Genomic DNA, 12,087 nt, shown 5'->3' on the forward strand with positions numbered 1-12,087 from the left:
TTGAGCTATAGCTTTCCCTTCGTAGTTTGGTAAGTGCACCCCAGTCCAGACCTCAGCACGCCTTGCCCAGTAATGTCAATTGTGCCAAATGATCTAGTGGTTATCCTTTGTAAAGCATCAGGTCTTTGAACGGGACCAAAAGCCCTCCTGTAACTCATTCAAGTGACTCCTGTGCAGCCAGGCATTCACAGACTGGTCCTGACTTGGAGTGGGGAATGGGGAGCTGTGTCTGAACGAAGCTTTGAGTCCAGGGCTCTGAAAGGGGTTACACCACAAAGGGCTGTCCTATTCTCCCTCAGCAAACACTAGAGAGAACTAGTTCCTTACTGTATTGTAACTTTAGTACCGGTACTTGTTTCATATATATATATATATATATATATATATATATATATATATACAGCTCTGGAAAAAATTAAGAGACCACTGCATAATTATCAGTTTCTCTGGTTTTACTATTTATAGGTATGTGTTTGGGTAAAATGAACATTTTTGTTTTATTCTACAAACTACTGACAACATTTCTCCCAAATTCCATATAAAAATATTGTCATTTAGAGCATTCATTTGCAGAAAATGACAACTGGTCAAAATAACAAAAAAGATGCAGTGTTGTCAGACCTCAAATAATGCAAAGAAAATATTAAACAACTCAATACTAATGTTTTAACTTAGGAAGAGTTCAGAAATCAATATTTGGTGGAATAACCCTGATTTTCAAGCACAGCTTTCATGCGTCTTGGCATGCTTTCCACCAGTCTTTCACATTGATGTTGGGTGACTTTATGCCACTCCTGGCGCAAAAATTCAAGCAGCTCGGCTTTGTTTGATGGCTTGTGACCATCCATCTTCCTCTTGATCACATTCCAGAGGTGTTCAATGGGGTTCAGGTCTGGAGATTGGGCTGGCCATGACAGGGTCTTGATCTGGTGGTCCTCCATCCACACCTTGATTGACCTGGCTGTGTGGCATGGAGCATTGTCCTGCTGGAAAAACCAATCCTCAGAGTTGGGGAACATTTTCAGAGCAGAAGGAATCAAGTTTTCTTCCAGGACTACCTTGTACTTGGCTTGATTCATGTGTCCTTCACAAAGACAAAGCTGCCTGATTCCAGCCTTGCTGAAGCACCCCCAGATGAGTCCAATTTTCAGCTTTGCCCAACACCTGGTCGTCTAATGGTTAGACGGAGACCTGGAGAGGCCTACAAGCCACAGTGTCTCGCACCCACTGTGAAATGTGGTGGAGGATCGGTGATGATCTGGGGGTGCTTCAGCAAGGCTGTAATCGGGCAGCTTTGGCATGAATCAAGCCAAGTACAAGGTTGTCCTGGAAGAAAACTTGCTTCCTTCTGCTCTGACAATGTTCCCCAACTCTGAGGATTGGTTTTTCCAGCAGGACAATGCTCCATGCCACACAGCCAGGTCAATCAAGGTGTGGATGGAGGACCACCAGATCAAGACCCTGTCATGGCCAGCCCAATCTCCAGACCTGAACACCATTGAAAACCTCTGGAATGTGATCAAGAGAAAGTTGGATGGTCACAAGCCATCAAACAAAGCCGAGCTGCTTGAATTTTTGCGCCAGGAGTGGCATAAAGTCACCCAACATTAATGTGAAAGACTGGTGGAGAGCATGCCAAGACGCATGAAAGCTGTGCTTGAAAATCAGGCTTATTCCACCAAATATTGATTACTGAACTCTTCCTAAGTTAAAACATTAGTATTGAGTTGTTTAAAAATGAATATGAACTTATTTTCTTTGCATTGTTCGAGGTCTGTCAACACTGCATCTTTTTTGTAATTTTGACCAGTTGTCATTTTCTGCAAATAAATGCTCTAAATGACAATATTTTTATTTGGAATTTGGGAGAAATGTTGTCAGTAGTTTGTAGAATAAAACAAAAATGTTCATTTTACCCAAACACATACCTATAAATAGTAAAACCAGAGAAACAGATAATTTTGCAGTGGTCTCTTAATTTTTTCCAGAGCTGTATATATATATGTATGTATGAAATATTGAGTATTTAAGATGGACATTCCCTTTGAGGGATTACAAGATTTTTAAAAATTATAATTATTTTGTATTTTTTTCTCTTGATGTTTCTGTTTTATGGAAATCTAATAATTGTATTATAATATACATATATACATATATGTACACTGTAACTGTTCTAGGTTGAAGCTATAGCCTCATTTCATACCATTTCTACTTTCTGTATGGAACTGTACTAGAACAATGTGAGACCAGTCAAACATGGGCAGGAAATGCTGTATCATAATTTAATGTGCACTGAAAAATGTATATTGAATAAAGATAAAAAAGACAGAAGGATGTTTTGTGCATTTTATTTGCTTCTCACAACACCAAATAATTTCTGTATGAAACTGAATCTGAATCAGCTACAGTACTTCTGGCAGGCACGCGTATGTGTTAAATTAGCTTTTCTCCCCCCACATATGGCTTTAAAGGAACACACGCATGCACACTTGCAGACATATATGATGTCCAGTAATGTTTTTGAGTTTCAGGACCACATTTCACCGCAGTGTGACTCAGTATGGCAGTCTGGTACTGTGGATGTGAGATGATGGCGGAAAGCCCTCCATGTCTGGAACAACCAGAAGAAGAAACTGATCCTTCAAACCTGGCTCGACTTCCTTATGTTGGGGCTTATTGCTTAATCCATGTCTACTATAAGCAACTTTTATGCAAACTCTGTCATTAGCTAAACCAACAAAAGGTCTTCCCATGTGATCTATCCAGGCCTGCTTGTGGAGTCACCATGAAGGCTCTCGCTCTCGCTCTGCTCTGCTGTGCTGTGCTGCACTTGACATGGGGCTCCTTCGGTGAGATGATACTCTGTTTATTAATTGAATGTATTTATTTGATTTCACTACTCGTGAATTCATACAGAGCAAGGGCACGAAGCCCTCATTAATACCCTCCAATGAAAACTCAGCAACTGAAGCCCCTGTGCTCCCCAGCATGCAGTTTACACTGCTGAACAATCCCAAAACTCCCGATTGATGTTATAAATCACACAATAAAATAAAGCATTGAAACAGCTATAAGTCATGTTATTACAATTCATTCAGGAGCTTAACAAATACAAACAATTCAAGTTTAAAAAATATTCCTTCTGTCTTTCTTTTAGGATGGATGTTAAGATCATTAGACTCCTGGTCTACCGCTATGTGCTAAAGTTTAATCAATCTAAAACATATTTTTTTTATAAATGGCTAACATCTCATACGCTCATATTTCCATTTTGACAACATCTCCTTTTATCAATTCATGTTTGAAGTGCTCGATGTGTAGTTATACATAAACAATATTTGTTTTTCCACTCTGCACAATAATTAAAAGTCATTTCCATTGGTTATCACAAGTTATAAAAAGTTATCAATGTGTGCATGACTGTGAGCACTTTAATTGCGAGCTATCAGACGCAGCACTACCTATAGACGACCTGCTCTACAGTGTTTATATTCACTCTATTAATCGATGACCCCGCACTTTTTATCTCTAAGGTTAAAAACATTATGCGGGCACGTCATTTTGAACAGTCAAAAATAGGGTGCTGGTGTTTTATTAAATACAGTCGTCTGATTAGATTGGAGGGATGTGAGGGCGTCCTGGATGGTATAAAAGTGGCTGCTCAGCCCCAGTTTCAGTGCATCCAGGAACGCAGAGGAAGTGGTTGGGAAAGATGATGAAGTGGCTGATCGTTGCTTTGGCGTGTTTGACTCTGTCAGAGGGACTTATCAGGTGAGAACACTTTCATGCTTTTCAACACTTTTATGCATTGTGTGCATTTTCCTCATATGCATCACACCGTGCTGTATGTTGCTTTGATGTTTTTATGTGAGAAATTAAAATGATGTGCGCTTCTTGCCTCCAGGGTCCCTCTGAAGAAGTTCAAGTCTATCCGCCAGCAAATGAAGGATAGCGGGAAGCTGAAGGCAATCCATTACACTGATCCTGGCCTCAAGTACCTCAATGCCTACACCACCGCCTTCAACGAGCCTATCATGAACTACAATGACGTACGTCCTTACATACTCGTTTCACCCGCAACACTAAAACACTCAATGAACTGCATGAAGAAACCTAGTAAATTCAATGACAAACCCTTTCTCAATGCCTTCCGTTAAAGACATTCCTTTTGAAGTTGGGGGCTGGAAGCCAGCACAGAATCACTGCAGAACCCATTTGTTTCACTCCACTTGCAAACCATTGTCAGGTCACCGACAGCACAGATACTCAGTCCTAATCTAACGTCGCCTCTTCCTTGTTTGTTGTTGCAGATGTCCTATTATGGGCCCATCACCATCGGGACCCCAGCACAGTCTTTTTATGTCCTGTTTGACACCGGATCCTCCAACCTCTGGGTTGCCTCTACGTACTGCAGCAGCCAGGCCTGCAGTAAGTACAGGGTCTCCTCCATATTACACTTTCCATGCTTTTGTTTTTTCACTTTAACTTAATAATTAGTCCCCCATCGGACTTTAGATTCCTACAGGCAGTGTAGGGCTTGGGTGGGGTCATATTTCCCACTAAAACAAGAAGTGATCTTACTGCATGTACTGCAGGACAAACGTAGTAGAATGAATTTGCTTCGCCTGAGTGAAAGAGAAAATGATTTCTGGGGAACAAATAGATCAACAGCATAACAGCATAACTAGAAACAATCTTTTTTATGACACATCTTTGACGCAATTCTCTTTTGTTTCTCAGCAAACCACCCTGTGTTTGACCCCACTCAGTCCTCCACCTGGTCCAGTAATGGGCAGACCTTCTCCGTGCAGTATGGCACTGGGAGCCTCTCTGGTGTCTTCGGCTACGACACCGTCACTGTGAGTACTCCAGGCTTCAGATACACAGAGACGGGGATGTGTTTTGGATATCCACACACTAATTAGTTCTATTCAGTTCTACTATATGCTGGTGTTTTCATTAATGATGCTGTTCATTAGGTATCCTGCAGGTGGCGTTAGTGTAAATATTTTGTAAGATGTAATCTGGCTGCTCCTACACTGTACTAGACTACACTGACTCTCTCAGCAGTCTGGTGGAACTGTTCCCTAACTGACGGTTCTTCCTATTTAACCTATTAGTGCAATTGTCCTCATCTGAGGACAGGCTACTTTGCAGCTTTTTGGAGCATTTTTAAGTGGCATCTACCTGTTATTTACATGTTCTCTTTAACTATATCGTTATGATAACTTCCTCTAATTTTGTTGACAGCAAAAGTTAAGTCTAAATGTAACTGTTAATTCTACAATTACAGCCCTTCAGATCGTTTTATGACACCTCAATATAAAATATGAATCTGAACGCTAACTGATACTTTTCTTGGTGTTTTCCTCCCCACAGTGATGATGAAGCTGCAATTTCTGTGTGTTGAGCCTCATAGCCGATGTGAAATTTCACTGCTCTGATTACTGTCCTCAAAATAGGACTCAGCAGTTTGCAGCCAAAACAAAGCTTTACATTTTTTTCTGTGAAGAAATATTACCACATTATCACATTACATAAATACAACCTGCGTTCTGATTTTCTTGTAATAACAGGTAGAGTAGAGGTCCCAGATGTGACAAGTCTGCCGCTGCACAGTGCTGCTCAGTCTAACCATTAACTCTCCTGCTGCTCAGGTCGGAGGCATTGCCCTCAGCAACCAGGAGGTGGGTCTGAGCACCAGCGAGCTTGGCAGCAACTTTTTGTACGCCCAGTTTGAGGGCATCCTCGGCCTGGCGTACCCCAGCGACTCTGTAGGAGGACAGCCCACTGTTATGGACACCATGATGCAGAATAACATGCTTAATGCCAATGTTTTTTCCTTCTACCTGAGCCGGTATGTTAGCCCCAATACAGTATTATTGAAGGGATAGGTAATAATTCTACAGCAGTTTATGATATCATTTAAAACTTGTTATAGATACAGTTGGACTTTTTTATTCATGCATTATTTTGATGCTGTTGTTTTCCAGGAATGAGGCCCAAGGCAGCGAGGTGACATTTGGAGGTGTAGATCAGAGCCGATACACTGGCAGCATCTACTGGACTGACGTCACTAGTGAGATCTTCTGGCAGATTGGAATTAATGGGTAGGTCCTCCTTCCTTATCTCTCTCTACCTTAACTTGAACCATGCCAATATTTTTCAGACGGAAGCTCTACATTTCAAACAGCACTTCACAGGCATTGCTGGCTTCAATACATCTCCAGACCGCTCCAACTGAAACCATTTCAGACTTGCTTTGAAAGCAACGACCACTTAAAGCTCAAGCCTAACCATGTTTATTTTTTAGCTTCTCAATCAACAACCAGGAGACTGGCTGGTGCAGCGGGGGCTGCCAGGCTGTTGTGGACACAGGCACTTCCCTCCTCACCTGCCCTCAGCAGTACCTGGGATACCTGCAGCAGTACATTGGAGCTCAGGCTAATGAGAATGGGGAGGTGAGTACACTGGAACTCAACATAACCAGTCTCCACTGTAACTAGGAATTAAATCGCAGCTCAATCTACATACAAATTGTAAGCTGTACTGAGCTTTATATGTCCTTAATTGCACTGTGGTTGCATTTTTCTTTCAACCGCGTGTGCAAATACTGGGTACAAAAGACTGTAGCAACGTCCTTATTTCTGTCTATTTGTTTTATAATTGTCATTTTGTAATTAAACGTGAGATTGCATTCCATCTGTGCAATGATTGCATTTTTACAGAGCAATTATAAGTGTAACAAAAACATCTCAAATAAAAAGTCAAAAACTTCTATGCAGTTACAAAAACAATCTATTCATGGAGACTCCATTTAAAATATAAGGGTTTAGGTTTGATTTGCAATACGTGCTGTATAATCCTAATGTTTGTTTCTTGTTATTTTCAGTACATTATTGATTGCAACAACCTGGCTAACATGCCTACTATTTCCTTTAACATCAATGGAGTGAACTTCCCTCTCCCCCCATCTGCCTACACCATCGTTGTAAGTAATGTCCCTTTCCTCTGTGCCTTACAGAGAATCCAGTGTTCTGTCTTGATTACAGGTTATTACATTGTGTGTGGGGTGTCTCTTATTTTATAGGATGTGATTGTGCAGTTTTGTGTGAGAGAACACCCTCCACACGACAGATCTTGCCCACAGAAACTACTATTAAACACAAACTGTTGTTTTTACTAACTTTAAAATGATGGCCTGTGTTCATGCACAGGATGACATCTCTACACAGGATGAGATACATTTAGAATTTAGAGAAGTACTTAACAGTTATTGGCTGATTTTTACGTGATTTATAATTATCAGGATTCAATACAGGGCATCCATACCTTCAGACATTACTGGTACATGTGTGCAAACACGTTCAAGTTTAGTTTCTTTTATAAACCCTAATAAAACTCACTATGCATTGCTCTGATGTTTTCCCCCCTGACATTCTTCTTTCTCTCTTCCTCCAGAACAACCAGAACGGACAACAGTACTGCACCAGCGGCATCATGGGTACCTACCTGCCTTCCCAGAACGGCCAGCCCCTGTGGATTCTGGGAGATGTGTTCCTGAGGCAGTATTACTCCGTCTACGACAGGCAGAACAACAGCGTTGGATTCGCCGCTGCTGCTTAAGTCCCTCCCATTCACTCCGGCCTCCGTCCAATCCCTTTATAACACACCTTGAACCAACCAACCAGAACGGCTGCAATGCTAGCCTGGGTTTCACCCTCCACACGCTGTGAGAGAGGGTGTGTTATACAAATAAAAACATACATGGAGCTGATTTTAAATCATGTAAATCATAATTCTAAAAGCAAATTGAAAAATTGATTAAAGCTTATACAAAAATCTAACTCTCTGTGTAGTCTTTTTTTTTTTATAATCCACAAAAATGTTGTCTTGAACGTGTTAAGCGAGTAAGCAAACGCATATTGTAATGGATCGCCTCCTAGTGGGGGATGAGTAAATAACACTGACATCAGTGAAAGACCCACACTAAACCTCTCATCTACAGAGCGCGCTGCATGGTAAGTCGTTAGTCTCTGAATCGTATGGTTTGTGGTTTGTGTCCAGCCCTTGCATTTCCATTCAATTCAGTGTGCTGAGATGCTAATTGATTACAATATCAAGCTGCAATCATTGCATTTGCATTGAATTTGACCTCCAAGACAATGTTAAACCTCCCTTAGAACCTACACAGCAGGACCAGATTAGCATGAAGTCTATATTAGGCATCATTATAAAAGTTTACTGCAGTATACCACTGTAAAAGCACAGTATAGTAATCGATTACAGCAGACCGCTGCCCCTTCATTGTGCTGTAGTCTATAGTCACAGTTATGAGGCTGTGCTATGTGTGTTCCACCTCACAACACAAATGAAAGTGCTGGTGGAATGGCATTAGTGGGTAAGTGGGAGCCACGACCATGCTACATTACAGCTGGTGACATGGAATAAAGGGCTACCTTAGACAGGGAGAACACTGCAATAGCTGGGATATTTCAATATGCATGGGGGTGTGTGACTCTCTGTGAGTAGGTGTGTGGCTTTTCAGTGTTCATATAAGGATACTGTATATTGACTGCCCAAACAATGGGAAGCAAAGCTGCATTTATGGTTTGGACTGGTGAAAGTAAAGATCCATTACTGAGGAGAAGGACAGTGCATGCCTTGTATGCTTCATATATATTTTCTTTTGATCTTCAGATATAAACTTTTCAGATCTTCCCTTTTTTCTTTTCTCTTTTCCTGCTTGCGTCGTGTTCCCTTAGTCCTGCCTCTTTTCACTCCTTATTGGTTTCTGTCCTCCCCAATTCTTAGTAAAGCCGAAAACTATTGGCTGATCTCGACATAAAATTATACAAATGTGCCAGTTAAAGACATTCTATAACATTTCCAACAATCAAGACTGTAATTTGACAAGCCTTTTGTCAAGCCCCATTCTCATAACGTCTGTTATTATCATAACGCCTAGCATAATTATAGGATTTTAAACCATTATCAATTAAACCTGCCGAACCTCTGGAACCTTCAAGTAAAAAGAAACACAAATCTGGATGTCAAAAACGGAAGGGATCTAAAAAAAAAAAAAAAAAAAGAATTTCTATAAAGTGTGTGTTCTGTTTTCTGTTAATTGTGTACTAAGCAGGCTAGAGTAAAAAAAGGAAATGTGATAAAATCATTTAGATTTGATTAAAAAAACAATTGTTTACTATTGTAACGATGCATCCATAATCGTTTATTGTAACGGAGCTGCTGGAAAATGTTACCAAACATACCAGTTAATATAAATAAATTCAATTAAAATATCTAGATTAAATTAATAGTTCAATATATCCTTTTTATGTTCATGTTATATAGCTAATTTATTATTTTAAACAATATTCCAGAACTCTAAATGTATTCAAAACATTCAAAAATGCTTTCATATATTCTATAAGATTAAGAATTCAAGATATGTTCAAACCATGGATTTATTTCACATTTCATTATACACAATTTAAACAAATTGATCCTATAATTTCTATGCACCATGGAAATCCAATAAATATATATTAACCAGATTTTCATTTTTGGAATAAGCTGAAACAGTCTAGGAACAAAGATGTCAGCTCCTCCTGGTGAAGAAGATTTTGTTTCCAGTGTTTGCAAAGATTGTTTTACTTTGCCTGGTGATTCCTCAAAAAAAAAATCCTGGCAGTGGTATTAGAAGCTGTTGTGGTCGAACAGGATACAAACAGATATTTTTCCCAACACGCTGCACCTTGTTCCAGAAGATGTTAGCTAGATGACACACTGTAGCTTTCAAAGGTGGTTCCCCTCGGAGCATGTGTGTGTGTGAAGAGGAAGAGAAGAGTGGAGAGATGAAGAGCGTACAGAGTGTGATACTTTGTCAGCGAGCACTTTTAAAACCTTTAGAAAACAGGCAGTCCCTTCCAGATTCTCCACACATCGTTACATCCGAGAGCAAATGGATTCAGAGGCAAACACATGAGTGATTGGTTCAGATCGAATCCTGGGTGTGTTTGAAAAGTCACAGAACACAAACCCACACCAGAGCATCCCACTCATTGGTCAGTTTAAACCAATGGGTTTTACCCTGGTTTAAGGTCTGTGTCACACCTCTGCTTGTTTGAATGACAACAGAGCTCTTCAATACACCGTCTTTGAAGCACTGTCTAAAGACTGATCGTCTACTCAGATCAGTTTGTTTACTTAAAACTGTGAAACTAGCTTGTGCTCACAGCTGGGAGTCCCTTTGAATTCAAGAATGTCAGTGGGGGTCCTTTTAAACCAATTGTCTTTTATTTACAGTGGAGATTTTCCTAGAGACACACAATCTAATTTGAAAGCAGGCCCTTCTTCAGAGATTATTGTCATTAGGAATCCCAATTAGATTGGCTTTATATAATCTATACAATATATTTAAACATTTATAAATTGTATGCCTTTTTTCTTTAAAGTTGTAGGTTGAAGCTATAGCCTCATTTCAGGAACTGCACTAAAACAGGCAAGCCCGCAGATGCCTGGCCAGACTACAGGGGTTGCTGGTGCGTGGTGAGCCGAGGACACCCTGCCGACCTAACCCTCCCTCCCCCCGGGCGACACTCGGACAATTGTGCGCCGACCCCTGGGAGCTCCCATCCACGGTCGGCTGTGAAATAGCCTGGACTCGAACCAGGGACCTCCAGGCTATAGAGCACATCTTGCACTCCACGTGGAGCGCCTTTACTGGATGTACCACTCAGGAGCCCCCATACTATAAGCAACTCTGTCATTAGCTAAACCAACAGATCTTCCCTTGTGATCTATCCGGGCCTGCTTGTGGAGTCACCATGAAGGCTCTCGCTATCTCTCTGCTGTGCTGTGCTGTACCTGACATGGTAAGCAGTTAATGCATCAGGTGTGGCTCTTGTGAAGGAGAGGGATTATTAGCAACCACCTACGGACCCAGCAGAGCTCCACTGAAGCACTCCTGACCTGAATACCCTGTACCGTCCTGGTTCTTTCTCATGCAGACCACTATCTGCCACTGACTAGACCCATACATTTGATAACTATCTTCATTAGACTAATAGCTAGTTTTAGGCAATTTTTTCTTGAGGTCATGGTGCAGTTTCACAGCTGTTTCTATCTTTTACTCTCTTTTTCATTTTCTGCAGCACATGGTGGAGTGCAATAACATGAGCGATCTGCCGTATCTGACCTTCACCATCAATGGCATTGACTTTGCCTTGTCTCCCTAAGCCTACACTATTAATGTGAGTGAGTTCTCACTGTCTGCCTTTACTACATTGTTGACTTTGTTTCTTTGCATTTTTTTTGCATGTTTGCATGTCCTTCCCCGCTGACACTGCTGTTGTTTGTCCTTGCAGAACTTCCAGGAGCACCAGAAAGCCGCTGCGGATCCTGGGCGATGTGTTTGTGTGTGTGTGTGTGTGTGTGTGTGTGCAAGTATGTGCAAGTATGCCAGAAAACCCAACAAAAGATCTTCCAAAGAATGTTTCTTTTGAGTTTATTTTCACATTGTTCTGATCTGAAATGATATAAAGGAATGGAGAGGCAGGCAGGGGGAACAGTCTCCTAAAGTCACCATGAAGGCTCTCGCTCTGCTCTGCTGTGCTGTGCTGCACTTGACATGGGGCTCCTTCGGTAAGCTGATACTCTGTTTATTAATTGAATGTATTTATTTTATTTCACTACTCGTGAATTCATACAATGCAAGGGCACGGAGCCCTCATTAATACCCTCCAACCAAAACCCCTGTGCTCCCCAGCATGCAGTTTACACTGCTGAACAATCCCTAAACTCCCGATTGATGTTATAAATCACACAATAAAATAAAGCATTGAAACAGCTGTAAGTCACGTTATTACAATTCATTCAGGAGCTTAACAAATACAAACAATTCAAGTTTAAAAATATTCTTTCTGTCTTTCTTTTAAGATCGATGTTAAGATCATTAGACTCCTGGTCTACCGCTATGTGCTAAAGTTTAATCAAACTAAAACATATTTTTTTTATAAATGGCTAACATCTCACACACTCATATTTCCATTTTGACAACATCTCCTTTTATCAATTCATGTTTGA

General features: G+C 40.8%; 1 protein-coding gene across 1 annotated transcript; it reads left to right on the forward strand.

Moving 5' to 3' along the window:
• The first annotated feature begins 3,520 nt into the window (after positions 1–3,520).
• On the forward strand, positions 3,521–7,788 carry LOC117432862 (gastricsin-like). Its single transcript, XM_034054847.3, has 9 exons — positions 3,521–3,771; positions 3,905–4,049; positions 4,311–4,428; positions 4,741–4,859; positions 5,658–5,857; positions 5,994–6,110; positions 6,314–6,461; positions 6,893–7,000; positions 7,471–7,788. The coding sequence occupies exons 1-9, from the start codon at positions 3,713–3,715 to the stop codon at positions 7,624–7,626; spliced, it is 1,170 nt and encodes a 389-aa protein (XP_033910738.3). The 5' UTR covers positions 3,521–3,712; the 3' UTR covers positions 7,627–7,788.
• The last annotated feature ends 4,299 nt before the right edge of the window (positions 7,789–12,087 follow it).

The sequence above is a fragment of the Acipenser ruthenus genome, chromosome 29, assembly GCF_902713425.1.
Source record: "Acipenser ruthenus chromosome 29, fAciRut3.2 maternal haplotype, whole genome shotgun sequence".
In the NCBI taxonomy this organism is placed as follows: Eukaryota; Metazoa; Chordata; class Actinopteri; order Acipenseriformes; family Acipenseridae; genus Acipenser; species Acipenser ruthenus.